The sequence below is a fragment of the Sceloporus occidentalis genome, unplaced genomic scaffold, assembly GCF_023333645.1.
Source record: "Sceloporus occidentalis isolate IW3139 unplaced genomic scaffold, rSceOcc1.0.p SCAF_103, whole genome shotgun sequence".
NCBI classification, from domain to species: Eukaryota; Metazoa; Chordata; class Lepidosauria; order Squamata; family Phrynosomatidae; genus Sceloporus; species Sceloporus occidentalis.
Window position 1 is genome coordinate 1,851,465 of NW_028317083.1, and position 20,384 is coordinate 1,871,848.

Consider the following 20,384-nt stretch of genomic DNA (forward strand, 5'->3'; position numbering starts at 1 on the left):
ACCCATTATGAAAATGTTAGGATGTTGAGAAATAACACATTTTGATTTTCGATATGGCGGGGGAGGACATTTTTATTTACACTCTTTGCTTCTTCCCCAACAGGAAGTTCCCATGAAAGTAAGTGTAACGGAAAATTGCCTCCCCCTGTCATATGAAAAAAATGTAGTGCGTGCAATTTTAAATGCATATCAGTAAAGCTATAAAAACCCCATCCATATATATATATATATATATATATATATATATATATATATATATCTTCTTACAGTCATCTGACATGACAGACTAAGATGAACCGATAGATTATACCTTACAGTAGCGACAAATCTATAAATATTCTGCGGCTTTAGATTTAAATTGTAGGAACATGGCTTGAAAGTTAAGATTGTTTAATGAAAAAAAGTATAATCCTTCTTATTTAAGACAGTAAGTAATTTCGTTTCAAAATCCCCATTTATAAATAAATAAGGGAAAGCACACGACAGGGCCGTGTGTCCTGTAACTGGTTGAGCTGACATTTGCTTTGTTCGCCTGTGGCATGGAAACCGGACAAACTGGTTTTCCTGTTTTATAATGGTGGTAACCTCATCATCAAACACTTACATGAATCTCAGTAGCTGAGACGCTTTTAGTGAGACCGGTTTTCAGTAACTAAACAAATCATTCTCGGTGTTTTCGTTACAGAAGAGAAGATGGTTGTTTATTATTAATTACTGTTGATTAATTAAAAAATAGGATAAATCTGTCCTAAATTGAACAGGCAAAGGTGGGTGGTCTGTTAGAAATCATGAAAACTCATGGCTGCCCACCAGGAACACTTCTAAAATACCACCATTTCAGGGGTTCTCTTCCATCTTTAATAAAGACTTATTCTTGGGAGGTTATCTAGGCCAAAACAGTTTAAGATTTAAGACTAAGGTTTATACTTAATACATAGTTAATTTCAATCCTAACATCTACCCCAAATCTCCAATAAGATGCTCAAGATACGCATCAATCAGTTATTTAAGCAACATGAAAGAAATCGCTAAAATAAATGTATACATTTATATATTGTCAAGGAAATACAATGGCACATGGTAAAAATCACATACGGTACACTCGGCCGTCAGTACATCACAAATTGTTGTATTAATTAGAAAAAAAAATTTATGTAAAACTGTGGAAAAGGGGAAAACATTTTGATAATTGTGATTTTTGTTTTACTTGAAAAAATAGAAACTTATACATTTCATTTGTGCTTAGCGATTATGTTCACCTTTGTATCTTTAAATAAATGTCTCTACTTTATGTAACATTGTCTTACAAAATTAGCAGTAAAAATAAGACACAACTTTTTTGGTTAACTCTTTTTTGCATATGTTGATTTAAAAGGAAAGCCTAAACGCGTATAATTTCTTTATAATCATATATATGATATTCCTGTACAGGAACTCAGTAGAATTCTACTTTTGCCAGGATAATGATGACAGACTCTGTGTGACTCCGATACAACACTTTTGTACATCACACATCAAGGTCTATCCCACCACGGGAGCTGACAGCGCAAACACAAGGTTATAATCATCAGATAAAAGATAATTACTTCCATACCTCAATCTGCACATCATCCCAAGGGTCTAAACGAACAGACTTCACCCGGCTGATCTGTGGGATGTTGCGATGAATTCCTGAACAGTTTAGGCAAATGAACACCCCTAGTGTGTATGATGCCCAGTCTGGATCTGCAAGGCAAGTATTGAGAGAAACAGTTAATTGCCCTGGCTGGATCAATACGAATGTGTTACAGTGTATAGCAAGACCCCCGGGATACAGACAGGGGCAAGCTGGGAATCCATATGGACCTTGATCTGCTTAAATACCCAACAGGACAGTAAGTCGTCCTATACATATACTGGTGTGGACTACATTGGACACCTGGATGTCCTTAAATGCCAAACAGCGTAGGGTGATTAAGACTTCTGTCCCCAGTTACTATTTTGTCCCCCAAATTCTCAACCAAAAAGTAAAGGTAAAAAAGGTTATTTTGCTTTAAATGAAAACAAAATTGTATAAACCATGCTCAACTATAAAAAATCCTATCCAACAAACATTTTAATGACTACCATCCTTCAATAATACAGCAAAGATGTTGAAATTAAAAATAATTTGTTATTTATTGATATTTATTGATTAAATAAACAACTTCTGTACAGTTATATAATTGTTTAATTGTTTTTTATTACACAGAAAAGTATACATTTGCTCTACATATGAACTTATCATAGATATTGTTGTCGGAATCATAGATAAAGAGAATGTTTTTTAACTTTTACCAGTTTACCATTTCCATTTTTCTTCTTTCTAATGGACGCCCTTCTTTTTATTTCTAAAGAGCCCCAGAATATAATTAATGAATAGTTATGGTACAGGCAAAGCGTTGCTATTGCTCACCCTGCCCCCAATGCCATCTTTCCGCTGACACAAAGAAGAAGCATACGTTGTGGTTCAGTCTAACCCTAAAGGGCCTGCTTTGTCAACCTCATGAAAATAGACAAATTCCGGCTGGCAACTTTTAAGTCTTCAGCCGTAATAGCTTTGAAACGCAGTGAAAACGCATTTAGAACACACAGATTTCCTGAAATCCTCAGCCTTTACTGGAACATGATAAATAGATTGTATATAAAACCCGTAGAAGGAACACAACACTTGTTTTGGTCTCCAGACACGGAGAGGTCACAATACAAGGACATTTCAAATAAACGGCGGATACGCCCTGGTAACAATGTACAAATTATTTAATCCAAAGAAAGGGTTAAATCTAATTAGTCCAGGAAAAGACCCGGCTCTGGCAGCGAGCTGAAGTTATATATATGACCACTGCCAATTCTGTGCCAATTCTTAAATAAACCGACCAAAAAAAAGCAGAAGGAAAATCCTGCAAGCAGGACATTGCTGTACAATCAATGAGAAGATCAATGTGCCACGATCTGTCATAATCAATACCTAGGATTGCCAGAAGAGGGATGATGGATTTTTGGACATTACGACTCTAAAATACAGCCATTCATCGACAGTAAACACATGAAATTGTGGTGCGGACATAAAAGTCAATAATGTTTGGGAAATAAAACGGATACAGTGATATTCTGAACTTGGGAGCAATTTGCTTGCACTCGCATTGTAATACAACAGTTGGCAGGCACTGGCGTGATTAGTGCCTTAGACAGAGAAATTATTAGACAAGCAACTGGCTGCATTCTGAGAATAAACCAACTGCAAGATAACTGGAGAGATAAATGGAGATCAGTACAAGCTACGCATTCAGCGATCCAATATGACGAACTGTGGCGTTCAGCCACATAATATACAATATCATGAAGTCATCACCTTGCAATGCACATACGCAAAGCATGTCAACAGCGGTACTGGTGTGTGTAAAACCTTCTGTTGTCTTCACCTGTAAATAGGTGCCTTCTTATCTTTTTGTACCTGCCAGTTCTTCAGAACTCCCAATATGACCCAGCTATGCCTTTTCCTTGCTGTGTTTGACACCAGGAGGGCAGTTTTTGCTGCTGCACACACTCACTCCTCACCTACGCCTGGTGTCTACCCATTCCCATACTGTATACATGCAGAGCCGGCCTTAAGAGTTGTGGCGCCCTGTGCGCAGGGCCGGCCCGACAATGGAGCCAAGTGGAGCAAACGCTCCAGGCGGCACTTTTGAAGGGGCGGCACTTTGCCGCCCCAAGCCCTTTTTTTTTTTTTTTTAAAAGCGAAAGAGAGAGAAGATTTCCGGCGCCTAGCATTACAAACCGGCACCGAGACCGAACAGGGAGACTCGCCGCAGGACTGCTGAAAGGTGAGTACAAGGGGGGGGGGAAGGGTAGATAATGGGGGGGGCGGCAGGGACGGAGGGAGAGGAAGGGTAGATCATGGGGGGGGCGGCAGGGACGGAGGGAGAGGAAGGGTAGATAAGGGGGGGGCGGCATTTTAAAATTCGCCCCAGGCGGCGTTTTGCCTTGGGCCGGCCCTGCCTGTGTGGACTACTCCTCTGGCGCCCCCTCTCACTACCCCCCTCTCTGCCCCTTCAAACTACACCCCCCCTCTGCCCCTTCAAACTTCACCCCCTCCTCTGCCCCTTCAAACTATACCCCCCTCTGCCCCTTCAAACTACACCCCCCCTCTGCCCCTTAAAACTACACGCCTCCCCTCTGCCCCTTCAAACTACACCCCCCCTCTGCCCCTTCAAACTACATCCCCCCCTCTGCCCCTTCAAACTACACCCCCCCTGCCCCTTCAAACTACTCCCCCCCTCTCTGCCCCTTCAAACTACACCCCCCCCTCTGCCCCTTCAAACTACACCCCCCCTCTGCCCCTTCAAACTACACCCCCCCTCTGCCCCTTCTGAACTACACCCCCCCCCACTTACCTTGTTGCCGGAGTCCTGCGGTGAGAGCGGGAGGCATCCGTCTTCTCGCTCTGCCGAGGTGCCGGCATTTCATGTTGAGCGCCGGAGTAGTCCGGCGCTCAACATGAGATGCCGGCACGGCGACGACGTCACGGATAGTAAGGGGCGCCGAGCGGTTGCTGAAGAACTTCACGAGCAACCGCTCGGCGCTCCTGCCCGGGACTTAGATGAAAGCATCGGGGTCTTTTTTTAAACTTTATTTAACATGAATGATGTTAAATAAAGTTTTTAAAAAAACAAACAAAAAAACCCGATGTTTTAAGTTAAGTCCCGGGCAGGCGCCCCTGCTACCATGGCGCCCTGTGCGGTCGCACAGGTCGCACACCCCTTAAGGCCGGCCCTGTATACATGCATCATTTGCCACCACGTATGTAATGATTTATCTCTACAATCCTAAAAACATGGCAGTGTGTTACTTATTTCCATGTACAGTATTTGCCTTGAAAGTGGACTTTTCTTTGCAGTATGAGTATTTTTAGAAAAAAAGCTGTTGGGGTCTATTGTTCACCCATCTTACAAGTTGGGAAACTTGTAGTACTTGTAACAAGCTCATGGAATTTATTGACAATAATGGTTAACACAGAAGAACAATAACAGCTGGCCCCTAGTCACTTAAAAGTGTTGCTCACAAATACTCGTGTCCTTTTGACATATGACATTCTATAAAACAACCGTTAGAATGGTAGGTGCATGTGCAAGGCTGAATGAAGTAAAATAAAGTGTTTTCACTACTGGGAAAACATCCACAAAGAGAGAAAGAGATAAGAACGGTCACGAGGGAATGTGAGAATCAGATGAACTCAACCTCTGATAAATGATAATTGCAAAGTTACTTGAGATGTTGGATGATGACGCGATAGTAGGATGGATGTCACATTTAGTAAAACATGAGGACTGGTGGGGAGTGTTCATAATAAAACAAGTTGGTGTTTTCATTGTGAATAAAAAAAAAGTGTAATTACTCTAGCACAACACCCATCACATCATGAGAAAATTAGAAAGGAGGACAGGAGATTGTTGCATTCCATCCATCATATATCCACGTGAACTGGTCACCACTTATTGGATGACCAGTGTTCTATTTTAGAATGCTTTAGACCGGATAGAGGCAGCGATACATGCTAGAGATTTACCACTTGAGAAATCTTCCGCTCATATGTAACAATTCAAAATGAATTTAATGATATATGAAACAGAAGAGACACTAGCGTATGAGGAGGTTAGGCAGCTGGTTAAGGCCCTCTTTGGCCCATGGAATGTGGTAGATGGGTAAGACTCCTGCAGCTAATGATAAAGGGTAGGCAGATGCCCGTAAATTTTTAATGACTAGCTTAACTACACAATGTACGTAATGGTTAATAGTTTTGAAGCTGCAAACAATTTAGTATATGATTGCAGGTTTTGGGAACATTTTCCATTTAGTGTTCAATTCTCTTGATGAGGACTTCCGGTAGCTCTGCATTGCATTGATAGGGCCCAAGGGAACGTGGAAAAGCAGCTGTGATACAACTGGCGCATCCCCCACTCATATGAACGGACACATGAAAATTAAAGTGAGATACATCAGGAGAAGGTGGAATAGCGGCTACATCTTTGTTAACGACCCCCTCAGAAACAGTAACAGTAACAGTCAAATATGAGACAGGGGGAACAAGACTTTAATGGCTATAATAAAGACATATGATGGCCAATAACCTGTATTTCAAAGAGACGGCAGTGAACATTGTTTCTATGAGTAAGCCATGAGAATGTACCACAAGTTCTTCTTACAAACCAACAACAGACTTCTGAATTTATTATGCATAACCTCACAAACGCAACAGCTTTCTTATTTTTACAAAGCAAAATAAATGGTCAAGGTCACATTTCTGGAAAGCAAAAATGATCATCCTGTCCATTTTATTAACCACAACAAGCGGTTACGGTTTCAAATCCTGAGACATTAAATACAAGCAACCCCGATACATTTTTTTCACAGACTGTACATTGCAACCATCTCCATCATGGAATTACCGTTCCACCACTCTCTACATCAAGGAACCACCTGCACTGTCAACTTTCTCCATCAGGTACCCACTCATAGAGTGGCCATCACCAAAGAAACTCTCACAGGTCCATCCATTCCTTCACAAAACCATGCATAATAGCTCTACGTACCAAAGCTCCATTGGTAAAAGTGTTTAGAACTTTCTACCCAAAAACTTCATACTTTCTCTGCTGTAACATTATCATGTTGGGTTTCTTGCCCTCCTCCTTAGACTTCACACAATCCGTGCATACAAATGACTTACAAGTTCACACCTCTATGTTCCTGGAAGGTTAAACCAAAGACAAATGAAAATTGCTTTTTAATTAACCAATCCCAATGTGCCAAGATTAAAAGGCAAACAGTTTTAAAGACATTTATATTATTTAAGAAACAAATATGTAGCAAAAACGTTAAATCAATGTAGGTGTTCTACTAAGACATATAGAAGTGTGAAATTACTCTTCATTTGTCTATGGAAGGATCTTCATATGATTGTCACTAGATGACTAAATTATTTGTGACAAATAAAAGCGTTTACATTAATTCACCCTACAGCTAAACAAAATTGATTCAGACACCCCTAATGGCGGGTCCATTTCTTCTCTTGCATTGGTAATCATAAATCACTTTATAGCCATAAACCTCTTTTATTCAGTTTATTGAGTGTTTGATGTTGTTTACTACCATGTACTACCCATCCAATGCACTTCCTGTTTACTGCCTAAGCCCCGCCCAGCTTACTTCCTGTATAAACCGCTTTGCGTATTCCAGTTCCCTCGTCTCATTCTACTTTAAGAGATCTCCGTATCGTATCCCATACGGAGATATCACACTAAATCTGTAGAGCGGACGCGTTAAGGGGAACTCCTACGATAGAGTATTGTGAGTCTCACTTTCAGATTTGCTTTTAAAAATGTTCAGTAGTTTTCTGATTTTTTTTAAAAAAACACATAGTTTTCAGATAGAAAAACATAGTATATCTTCATCACTCCTTCTTGTGGCATATAATAAGAATGTATCATTTCTAATAATACAGAGGATGGCTTTTCTTCACCCAGCAAACATTATGAGGTCCTAGAATATAGGGGCATATGGGGAGTAAAGAGGGACACAGGGATTTGGGGTCCAAGTAGGCTGTCCCTCCTAAGGAAGGGGACTGAGAGGTATAAGAATAGGTACCATTCCACAATAGATCCAATGCATGCGTCCCAACTTCTACCAGGACCCCGGGGGGGTAGAGTGTCACTCAAATCCCACATACTGCTGTCCTGCAAGCTCTACCTCTGTCCCCAAAAAAGAGAGTTGGGAGGCATGAGAATGGGTCACCGACATTCAGCATACGCTGTACAGGTCAGGACAAAGGACTGGAAATGGATAATTAGGAATGTGGATGTAATCAGACGCTGGACGCCCACCGTTTAAGAAGCTTAATTTTCCATGTCATGTAATAAACGTGACCAGTCAGGGTATAATTCTGTTATAGTCGGCTCTGCTTAGCCCCAGTAGTTTGGAACCCGAAAGGCAGCCATTTCACTGATAATTAAATCTTTTGTCTTGAAATTGCATTGCTCTGACCTCTGCTACGGAGCAGCAGCCGGGCCCCACTTTAATTACGCTACCGGCTGTAACACAATTCAGTTAGCGGCCCACACACACTGCGCTGTATACATGAGGGTCTTTGGGCCACTTGGAGGTCAATACCGAGCTGATGTGTATGAATGATGAATCAGAGCTGGAGGCATAATTTATAGAAGGCCAATAAATGACTCAATATTTGGATTTCCCTGAGACACTGTCGCCTTTCCTCTCTCTCTCCCTATCCAAATGTTAAAGGTACTGTTCCACTTAGAAAACAAACACCATTTTCATTCTCTAGTATGCTAGGCAACAACATATCAGTGCCTTGTTTTGTGTCAAATAAGGATTAAAGTGTTCCCAGTTAAAAAATAATAGGAATAAGACAAAATCAGACATGATTAAAGAATTGTTCCTAGAAAGGGCATTTAAGAGTACTGGGAATGACATGTCTAATTCTGCATTCGACGTAAAAATTATTAAAACAGCACATTTACACACAAGAAATGTTCATAACAAAGACATCTGCATGAACTGTACACGTTCAAGTTCTAGAACATTGGTTCTAATGGCTTGGTTCCTGCATAGTTCTAAGTATCGTTCTAGAGCCTCCCCTCTCAAACCATGGAATGATGTACATTATTTTTTGCTACATTGTTTCAGCCCAGATTCTATAAAACTGTTTTAGTGAAATAATGTTTCAATTAACACCCCCACCCCCCGTGCCTTCACCCTTCCATGTCTTCCTCTATTGGTCCTCAGCAGAAATCACTAAATTATGCATGTAAAGGCAGGGACCTGAACGCAGTATGACGACGGGGTGGACGTTGTCTAAATGCAGGTCCGTATTAAAGGCGCCTTTAAATAAAGGTCACGTTATAACACATTTAAACAGGAAACTGCGATCAAAGATAATGAGGGAAGTCCCGGTGAACTATGAGTGAACTATATATCCTCAATAAACATAATATATCAGATATGCTTTCCTATATTATGATAACATCGGTACATTGCTTTCCGATTCTGGGAAATAGACACCCCTTTTATGCAGAAGTTCAGCATCTACGGCCATTAATGTCCCCATTACACCATCTACAAGACCCGTGTTCACCTCATGGAAGCTGAGATCAGTGGCAGCCTGTGGCAGAGCCAGTATTATCTGATCACTTTATTGTTCTCTATTTTCTTTTATTTTTCTCTATTCTCCTCCTCTGTCCTTACAAAGGCTGCCTGAACCAACCAACATTAATCAACAGCTTAACAACAGGCCACAAAATAAGATAATGAGGAGGAATAATAATACAGATCTCGAGGACACGGCTGCGCCCTTGGTATACGCATCATGTGGGTTACAGGCATAGGCAGTGATATGGTTCATGGCAGACATTTTTAAAGTTACTGGACTTAGTGAAGGACAATACATGTTCTTTTAATGAAAAACAATACTAAATAGCACACTTGTGTTAAAAGAAATGTGTTAGAATAACATTATATTCTCTTTACAGTCACAGAAATACCTTCCACCACACACATATCCCCCCCCCTTACACACACTCTCTTCCTTTTATTTTTCATTGTCTACTTTTTCTCTCCCATTCCCTCCATTTTCTTGATTTTTCCTTTTGTTCATTGTGTTACGCTGTTTATTTTATATCAGTCTTTTCCCTTTCACTCTCTTTGTTCCTCTCTCTCTCTCTCTCTTTTTTATCTTGCTGTTCATTTAATGTCTTACTCTGTTCCTTTTCTCCTACCCTGTTCCTTTTCTCTGTCACACTCTTCCTTCTCTCTTTCTATCTCTGTCTCTTCTTTTTCTATCTCTCATGCCCTCCCTTTTTCTTATTATGTTCCTTTCTATCTCTCTGTTAATTTTATGTCACTCTGTTGCCTTTCTACCATTTGTTACCTTTTTACTCTCTATATTTCTCTTCTCTTTTACCCTCTTACCATTTTCTCTCTCACTCTTTCCCTTTTCTCTATCTGTTCATTTTGTCTTTCTTTCCATTCCATCTTTTCATCATTCTGTTTCTTCCATCTGACTCTGTTCCTTTCCCCCTCATATTCTTTCTTTAACCACTTAGTTATAACGTTCATTAGCTATCTGAGAAGTGACAGCCACCAAACATATTCATGATGAATTGGATTTACTGCAAGTTATGTGCAAATTGATTTAAAATCAGAGGCTACATTCGTTATAATCTACTTAATCCTAGTAAACATAAATTAAAATGAACGCAGTCTTATTTAAGGGGATGATTTTTTTACCTTGAAGATTTGCCTTTATTTCTGCTCATTCTTTTTTCACTAAATGGGTAAACTAATTAACCCTTGAGAACTAAAGGTTATTGTACAATTTTAATCTGTTGCAATAAAATATAGGGAATGTTGAATCTGACTTAATTAATATTAATTTTGGGCCGGGAAAACGTAATTGTCAAGTGACACAAAAGCAGGCACTGATAGGATGTTGATCCAACAAACATCCACAGAGTTATATTCAATAAACTGAGAGTTTCTAGGAAAACTGAACACTTTGATTCTTTGATATCACTGCGCTATGATGGGCCAAACAAGCCAGCCCTGCATAATGTATAGGTAATGGAGGGAGACATCTTTGAAGTCCTCTCTGTTGTGTAGGACCAATACAGCCCTGCATAATGTATAGGTAATGCAATGAGCCCTGCTTGGGGTCGACCTGTCACTGTGTACATTAAAACTGGGAAGCATAAATTCCAAATTATCTTGGAAACTCCAGGATTAGTGAATACACCCCATATTACAGAGCTGGGGGACTGATGTTTATATTCTGCACACCCCACCGCACGTGGCCATTTATAAGGTGAGGTAGCCCCACCACAGATGGACAGAGAGCGTGTTTTTCTTTACTGCTCTCATTTCAAATGCCGGAGGGAATAAAGTCCAAACAGTACAGATAAAGGTCACCTTATTTAGAGGAAGTTATACAGCCGGATCATGAAAAGATTGCCGGGTCACAAGAGGAGAAATAATGAATCCAACGCTCATCAACACCCTTAACAGATCCTCAATGTCACCAAGTCCAACCCAGAAATGGGGCAATTAACGGAGAGCGTATGGTTAATACAGGGACACTCCATCCGTCATGGGCACTTTAATGCATGTGATAGCGGATTGATTTGCATCTGCCCCCCACCCAGCTCCAAGGCTTGCCTCTAAGTACCCACAACATTAACATCCATTTATACATACTAACACTGAAGGCAAAGGGGGTCCTACTCTTGTGAGCTTACAATCTATTGGAAAGTTGAGCAGGAATGAGACAGAAAGAAACAAGATCAATTTTAATAATAAAGCTTGTTTTATTGTGTTTAGTCTTTAATCCGGATCAATAACATCTAGTGCAGCCTCATGTCTTTCAGGTTATGTAAATGGAGTAATTATGATGAAAAGTAATGTATATTCTGTGCTTATAGCATGACAGACACTATATATTCCATATAACTCAGGGGCCGAGATAATTGATATTTACACAACACTAAGTTATGGCCAACCTGCAACTATATGACTGGACAACAACTTCCAAGATCCTCCGCGAGTCGAGAATTGTAAGAATTGCAGTCCTATAGATTTCAACACATGAACGCGGAGAAGAGAATCCCCCGTGGCTTTTTATTCCCTTGAAAGCCTCTCTTATCTCAGGGGCAGGTAGAGCTTTCACAATAATATCTGCTATCAGAGGACAAAGGTTGGGAAATTAAGGATAAGTCCCAGCGGGAAGAACGATGTCTTAATGGCTATCCAAAGCTTCCTGGCACAAGCTGTTTTTCGCTCCCCCTCCCTGCGTATGAATCAGCACCAAGCATTCAGAGGATACCGTATTCTTCATCAGAATATTAAAGAAGTCTGTGCTGATGGAAACATAGAATATAACAGCAGATAAGAACCATTCGGCCCATCTAGTCTACCCAAATTTTCCCCTTTGCAGAAACCTCAAACTTTATATGGCCCTTGGTCTTCTATTCATAGCCTTATGCCTAACCCATGCATGTTTTAATCCCATCGAAACATTAACATCTACCACATCTACTGGAAGGCTGTTCCACTTATGACTACGCTCACAGTGTGCGTAAGACAATAAGGTTGTCATGATACCGGCCACGTGTTTAGAATTCTAAAGCACTCAATAGTAAGACTTTCTCTTCCTTATTTACACAAGCTCACATGCAAGGTGCATTGTGTGACTGCTTTAGACCTGGATTTCCTCTTCCATTCAAACCAGACAGGGCTGAGTGTACCTAAAAAAATGTATAGAGGAATGAATTAACCTCTTGCATGCCAGAGAGCTCTTTTGATGAAGCGTATTGACTTAGTACATTAAGACTTTTAACTGTCAAGAAAGATAAATCCCCATCGTCAGCAGGTGTAACAGCAGATGACAATTCGCATTCCCCAGGTAGAGCAAATGTGGCTTAACTGGTTTCTACGTACACGACAAACATGGATTTCCAGGATACTTCAAATGTTTGTGAAGCGCCAACATAATAGGGAGGGTATTAAAATAACCATACGTTAATTCATATATATATATATATATATATATATATATATATATATATATATATATATATATACATAGCACCGCATCCAACATACTATCATAGACCATAGCAGGACGGCAGCTGCCCTCGCCCAATCCAAATACAACAACCGGCACAAAGGCAATTAGGGGAAATTTCCATGGGTTCAATAAAATCCTCGCACTGATTGCGATTTCCACCTCTGGCTTCTAAAGGGTTAATAACCATTTAGCAACACGGTTTGAGTGTAACAAATAGTGTCAGAATCTACAAAAGAACCATCTGAACTGCCCCATGAAGTTACCCCCCCCTCAGATCAAAAATCACTGTGACAATAAGGAGGCTGATTTATAAGGAAGTCTCAGATCACAACTTTAGAGCTGTTAGGGCTAGAAAACCGCTGGATGGGCGGACCTGGGCACATATAGAAAAACATACATACACTAAGACATGTATAGAGCTCTGCCAGGCACTGTATCTCTGTCTGTACACCATTCTGGAATGTGCTTTTTAAATATATATATACATATATATACACACACACACACACACAAATCTATATATATTTATATACACACATATACATAAACCAGCAAAGACACCAACCAGGAACTGTGCCAAAAACAAGCCAATGTCATGACAGCGAGTCCAAGTTGTTAAGGTGGACACTCCCTAGATATTATTTACTAAATAAAATAATAATAACAACAATAATAATAATAGATTTCTCCAGTAACTAAAATTTCAGCTGCATGATAGTAATACCAGTGAAAGCACATGTCCACCCAAAGCACTGTCCCCACATCCATCTCTGCTGGGTGGCAGATCTGACAGTTCCAGAATCCCTGACCCAATCTCTGCTCACCAGGGGCTCCACAGTCAGAGCAAGAAGTGTTGCCAGGTCTCTGTGCTTGTTCAAGAATGCTCCTTCTGTTCCTCTCTTCCGCCATAGTGCCCAGCCAGACCAGATATCCCTTTATCCTTCTGCTGTCTGTATTCTCTTCTTCCCCTCCCTATCACCCCCAGTGAGACACAGACAAGGGCTAGAGCAGGGAGGGATTCATGTGGCCCTCATTGCTGCAGGCAGACTCCAGCCCTGTCTGGTGCTAGCAGTGTGTGTCTGGCCATCACACCTCTCCTCCCATCTCCATTCAAACTGGACTCTGGTTTCCAGCAGACTCTGACTTCTTCTGGTTCCGCATTCCTCAAAATCTCACCAAAAACTCATGATTTCAGCTGCTGCTCGGAGCTGCCCCCTGCTGGACACGAGTAGGCATCACAACAATAGTTTCTCATCAGATTTGCAATTTATATATTTGAAATGTTTTATTTAATTGATCATGTGTAAAGGGGGCTACATAGAATAGGGATCACATAGACGGAGCATGGAGAGGATCCAGACATGATGTAAATGCTGCATGAAAGCAACATGAAAGCATGTTAAACTACAAGGAAAATACAAAAACAAGGATTCTTGTAGTAGAATAGAATTTTCAAATGACAGCAGCCTAGGAGTAAGGGGTAAGCCTTAGGTTAGTGGCATCTGGGTGCAGCATGACACCCCCTCTAAGGAAAGAACATACATCCTAACATTCAAACTCTCTCTAACACTCCCTTTCTATCGCCATACATACACACACAATCTCCTTTCCATCACTTACCCACGGCGTATCCCAAACACTCTATCATCATCTGCTGACACACAATCCATTCACTAAGCACCAACACAAACTGACATTAAATACCAACACACACACACACTAATGCTAACACCTTTGCCAGCCTGATTACAAGACTGAAGCAAACTGAGCCTACAAGGGCAATACTTCAATTGTTATTATCTGAGAAATTCTAAACCATATGAAGAAAATGAAGCACAATGTTTGATTTCTGGGTCTAATTTGAATGTACCTATAGTGTAAAGATTAGCCCGCAGCCTTAACCGTTGCCATTCTGAACTCCTCCTTTCACTCATGGCCAACAGTGACTATTCCTGAACTAAATTTGAATAAATCTGAATTACATACGCCTCTCCTTGCATCCCAGATACAATTCTCCTCCACAATACCTTGATTTATATATATATATAGAGAGAGAGCCATTGTATGGACTATAGTGATGGCATAACACTCTCCAGCTCTTTTAGAGATACATCTCCCATGATTGTTACCTAGTTATGAGAAGAAGAGGCGATTAGCGCAATAAGATACAACACTGGTGCCCAATTCTTCACAAGCTCCACAGGATCTCCATATTTCTATATTATTGTGTGCGGACCACCAAAATCAAACAAGGGCGCTTTACATTACTTTGGTATGACAATGTTTACTTGTACGACTAACGTATATTATGTTGAAACATTATTAACATGTGTACTTAACACTTTATATTTTATAACAGAGGGAAGGTGTAGTAACAGCAGTGGTACAAGAAGTACAGTAGTCATACAGACATTATGATTTGGGTATGTATTCATTATGAAGGAATGCCTCTGCCCTATAGAGCTTACTATCTAGTATATCTATTTGCAAATTAACCGGTGTTGGTTTGTAAGTCATGATAATGTGTCAGCATATATATATGCCTTGTTGCTTATTGTAGATTACTTTGTTGCAATATATGTAAAATAAAAAAAGCAGTTCAAACGGGTACAACAAATGCAGAAGAACAATTCCGTCACATTATTCAAGACATTTCCATGAATTTATAAATGAATGTTTATAGAACGTTCTCGGGCTTTTCCCATCGGTAAAGGCATCCGCGTAGATGGTCATTCATTTATTATTAATACTTCACCAAATGTATTTCTGAAAATTGAAAATCCAATGCATGGCAAATGTTGACAGTATACAAGACAAAAAAAAGCAGAAAGGTTTACAAAACTTGGAACTGCTCCTTTAAATAATCTTCACAAACAGACTGCCCAAACAAGTTTACCCGAGAGTCTTGAAAGCTTGCAATCTATTAAACATTCTTTTTTTTTTTTTTAAATCAAAAATATTCTGAAGCTAAAGAAGCAATTATTGCCCAGGGAAAACTCTACATACAAACTTCTTCCTGACTTGTTTGTTCAAATACCTGCCATGTTTAGACTAGCAGGGTCCCTACTAACATCAGATCCTCTGCTTACCATTACTTACCTGGACGTAAACTATAATACTAGAAACTATACCAGCTTTATTTTTTTTCTTATTTGACATCTTATTAAGTTTCAGACTCTCCGCACTTCTTAAGGTTACCGCATAGCGGCTGACATTCAGGGCCGAACATGTCCTTGAGTGGTTTCTTCACTGGCAAAAGTTCAGATATGTGGAGTCAATGGGGGACACGTGCGCCACATGTGCGCTGAACCGATAAATTCCTCACATGTCATCTAACAGCAAGCCAAGAATTTTTGGGATCCTGTTAATTCTGTCGGTCCAGCATCCATTCTCTTCAGATTTGCATATAGAATTGATCAAAAATTGGCCGGATTTTTGCAACAGTTACTTGGATTTGTTTCACTAGGCTGGCAATAAACACACTTAAAAGGGCTCATGATTTTTTTTGTTTGTACTGAAAAATAATAAATAACTTGTTTAATCACATACATCTTGGAACATTTCAACAACTTCACCAAAACATGCTTTTTTGTGGATATTGCATTTACATTCTGCACAATTCGTATTTCACCAGCCAACATAATTTCTTACACAATGCTTGGAGTTGTTTTAGTGCAACCAGCTGTTACATACAAAGTACATTTTATAAACTGTATGATAAAAACATATAATCTTATTATATTTGCATTTAGCGACGCTGGGCAAAGTCCATACTTATGTATTAAGTATTCAAAAAAAATAAAGGTAGAGTATGAACAGTATCATATCTTTTGTTCTTCGGCTGTCTGATCTTTGGTGAGGTCCTTAAAACCCAACTTTTCTAGGGGCTCCTTGGCCATTAGCTGTCTAAAAAAAAAAAAAAAAGAAAAAGAAAGATTAAAAATATACACCACAAATACAAACCAAGCCACATAGTATGAAAAAGTTGATGGACACTGGGGGAACCTGCCTTGATGTTTTATTTAATGGAACAGCAAACTTCAAAGTATAGAATGAAATCTCTTCAAATGAATCACTTAATATAATTCAGTTATATTTGTATTATATTCAAACACGGCAGTACAGTTTTATTAGCCACAGAAGGACTGAGCCAAAAATTCCAGGTTTAAATTCCCACAAGCATACAGCGCACACATACTTTTGTAAAAGAAAATAGAGGACACGTATCTCCTGTGTGCCAAATGGCTGGGGTGGGGGGAAAAAATGCATATAGTGGATTCTGCAGAATCTATTGTGGCTGCCACAACCACAAGGGATTCTGGGTAGGCGCATGCAAATAAGGTCGACATTAAGGACGAAACAGCTGTCCATGAGCGGTGATCTGGCTATTGCACCTCTTCCCGAGTTTTGTCCAAAGGCTGTCCTGTACAGCGGGCAATTACTTTCAAGGGATCCATGTACAAAGTGGATATAGAGGCAAAATGTGAATATTGTTGACCTTATTTGCATGCGCCTACCCAGAATCACTTGTTGTTGTTTCAGCACCATGAGATGTCTGGTGTCTGTAGATGAGTGTTTAATTAATGCTTCTACTACCCCCTTCATTTTAAGTAGAAGGGTTTTATACGTTAATACAAATGGCTAAAAAACAAAAAAAAACGTCGCCAATTGTTTTAAGACATGCTAATGAAATACATCCTAAAACCGTGTATGAAGGTGAGAGGATGCCTCTTTACTGAAGTTATTATATTCTTCCTCGATTTAAGAAAGATCTGAACTGAGGATACCATTATGTACTAACCTGTCCATTCTACATTCCAAATACTCCTTTGACGCCTCCCGGCACAGACCGGCTTGAAATGTGTTCTCTCTCAAACACTTCATGAACTTTTCCTTGAACGGTTTGCATTCGCCTGGAAAAAAAAGGGGAATAAAACAATGTTATGCTTCTACTTACTAAAGTTGTCTTAAACCTCAGGGATCCGGTGTCTACAGAGTTTGGCAACAAATAGCTCTGTTCTGAATATTCAAAATGTTACACTGGTAGGTTTGGCCACTTTTATTTTTTTTATTTTTATTTTTTTTTTAACACTTGCCTTGGTAGAAACTGCAGACCTGATGCTGCAACTGCCTTTTTTCTGGTCTGGGTGCAGTTTATCAGCGGCAGGAAAGCCCTCCTATTGAAATCAATGTACATGGGCACAGGGGTCTGGACAGACCTCCGCTCGCAGCATTCACCGACCCGGCTGACTGGGGGCAAATATATCACGTGCCGGAAGAGATGTTCTATGTGTGTGTGGGGGGAATGTTTAGAGGGGCAAATGCAAGAATCCCCCCCCCCATACATTTGAGAAAGGGATTCCGCAAAAAGGGGCCACACAGCTGTCATATGGATTAAAGTACGACGGCTGGAGCGTCTCTTTAACACCAGTCACGTTTTTGAAAAGTGGGAAAGAATGCGCAAAAGCGACTGTGCCAACGGTTAAACAAACAGTCTTGCTCTAAAATTGTACAAAATGTGACGGTCACACCAAAATGTTTATTTGTGAAGAAAAAGTCATTCTATAAAGTGCAGCGCTTCTAAGTGTAACTATTTGTCTGCCACAAGTGCCATATTAAGCATAATGTATCGCTTTATATTATATTCTGACTCATAATCATTGGATCTCTGCTTTACTGGAGTATCTAATAAATAGGTTTATAAAGCTGCTGTCAAAACCATTTAAAACCAGAATTACAAAATACTTCAGGACCATAGAGTGAGTGAGTGAGTGAGTGAGACAGTGTGAGTGAGTGTGTGTACACGTTCAGAGAGAGAGAGAGAGTTATCTCAGGCTTTGTAAGCAAAGATGTACTTCCTTGCTGAGCATGATAGGAGTCACAACCCAGAGCAGCTGACATGCCAGGCGATTCAATTAACCCATCATGCTTGTGGCCCTCGATGACATTTTAGGACTTTTTTCCCATATGCTTTATATATGCATTTACCATAATGATCCAGGGGGAAAGAGCCCTTCTCGGGAGGACGAGGTTTAAAAGTTTTGCTCCCGAAGTTCATTGCAGTCGACATGTTTGTATCGAGCTTCCTGTAACCTCTGCCCGATTCTACTCTTTCGCGCATGCGCCGGGGACCGATGGCCTCAAAACATCACCTGCGCATGCACAGTACACTCTGCTCAGTGGCTAGCGCTGCCGAGCTTATGTGCGCATGCGCGTGCATGTTCCCATGCTACAGGACCAGGCGCAGCATGTTTGCATCACCTGCTAACGAGCTTTACTATGATTTTTTTTATACAGGTTTTTATGTTTTTCCCGGAAAATTATTATGACGATTGAAGTGACTGACATACCGTCTATTTTATCAAATAGCAAATGAGGGCAAACTTTGTTTACAAGTGTGCGCATGCGCAGGGCACTACCAATACCTTTTGTGTGATTTTGTTCTGTTTGTCATTAAGGCATTAAGAAGACAAGTGTATTTATTTTTCACAGTTAAATATTTACATTGCGACACCTGGCAAACATTCTCAGCTTTTAGAAAAGAGGGGCATTAGGGGAGGAAAAAGGGTCAGGGAAAAATGTTAACAGAAATCTAAATTGAAATCTATATGTCAAATATGTTATGTTGACTGATTAAGGATCATGCTTTATTTTAGGTGTAAATTTGATTATGAAACACTTTCAGGTATTTGCTGATCGCTTATGAAAAAATGGTATACGTTTTCCGCATTAAAGGGACGCTCCAGCCGTTATCTGCACTTTAAAGCGCATGTTAGCTGTGTGGTCCCTCTAAATTTCCATGCGATCCGTATAGCAAATGCATAGGAAGGTTCTTAAACCCACATATGATAAAAATGGCAAGGGTACTAAAAAAAGTACTTTCCGTGAATGTGTGCATTCCTTACGAAATACCTAATAGAGAAGCTGCAGCTCTTCCAGCTGTTGCTCTCTGCCTCCACCATGGCAGGAAAGTGCGGTCATTAAAATCCGTGAACGCACTTTCCACGCACACACTTGGGGGGTCCTCGTTAGACCCCTCCCCGGAAACCAGGGGCGCACTTTGTAAATATAAAAGGAAGCGCACAGCTGCTGTAGGCATTAAAGTGATTTCAAATTCATTCTTAAAGTAGCGTTTAGTAATAATGGAGAAATAATTTATGGGATATGTTCTGAAAAAGTAAAATACTGTGTTAATCATTATTTTGTGAACTTTACTAAATGGATAGGTTTTTGTGTGAAGCTAAAAGATCTTTAAAGGGACGGCCCCAGCGATGAACAGTGAATAATAAATTGCTTTGTAAGCGTTCATTAAACCTATAAGGAAAAAAGTTAAAAGCCAATTACTTTAGGAGAAGCTGCAGCTGGCATCACTTTTGGCTGCTTGAATGCAAACAAGTGCCGGGACATGTATTTTGCAATTTAAATAGAGTTTTTTCCACTGGATCTCTTTCAGATTTATTTAGCCTTGGTTTGCGGACACATCATTGTTTGTATTTGTTCAATGTAAATCTTTGGGATCACGTGCTGTGAGCCTTAAAGGTGCAGTTCCGCCTTTTCTGATGTACCTCTTTTATAAATAAGTGAGGGTTTTATTGAATCCACACAACCTTTCCAGGAATAATTCCTCCGAAAAGTTAAATGTTGCCTTATTTGATAATTATTTAGGGAATGCTTAACTTTCATGCAAATCATCATAAGGCACCGATAGGCAGGTGTTGTGGAAGCTGAAAAAAAC

General features: G+C 40.1%; 1 protein-coding gene and 1 pseudogene across 1 annotated transcript in view; both read right to left on the reverse strand.

Moving 5' to 3' along the window:
• LOC149283513 (arf-GAP with dual PH domain-containing protein 1-like) overlaps positions 1-13,558 on the reverse strand; it is a 39,195-nt gene extending 25,637 nt beyond the window's left edge. Inside the window, exons 1-2 of the mRNA XM_089497417.1 lie at positions 13,474-13,558; positions 1,595-1,725 (exon numbers count right to left, since the gene is read on the reverse strand). Of these exons, the coding sequence (XP_089353543.1) occupies positions 1,595-1,725; positions 13,474-13,558 (216 nt within the window). The remainder of the gene's footprint in view (positions 1-1,594; positions 1,726-13,473) is intronic.
• A 2,912-nt stretch (positions 13,559-16,470) lies between these two features.
• On the reverse strand, positions 16,471-18,719 carry LOC149283514 (cytochrome c oxidase assembly protein COX19 pseudogene; annotated as a pseudogene).
• Positions 18,720-20,384: the final 1,665 nt, after the last annotated feature.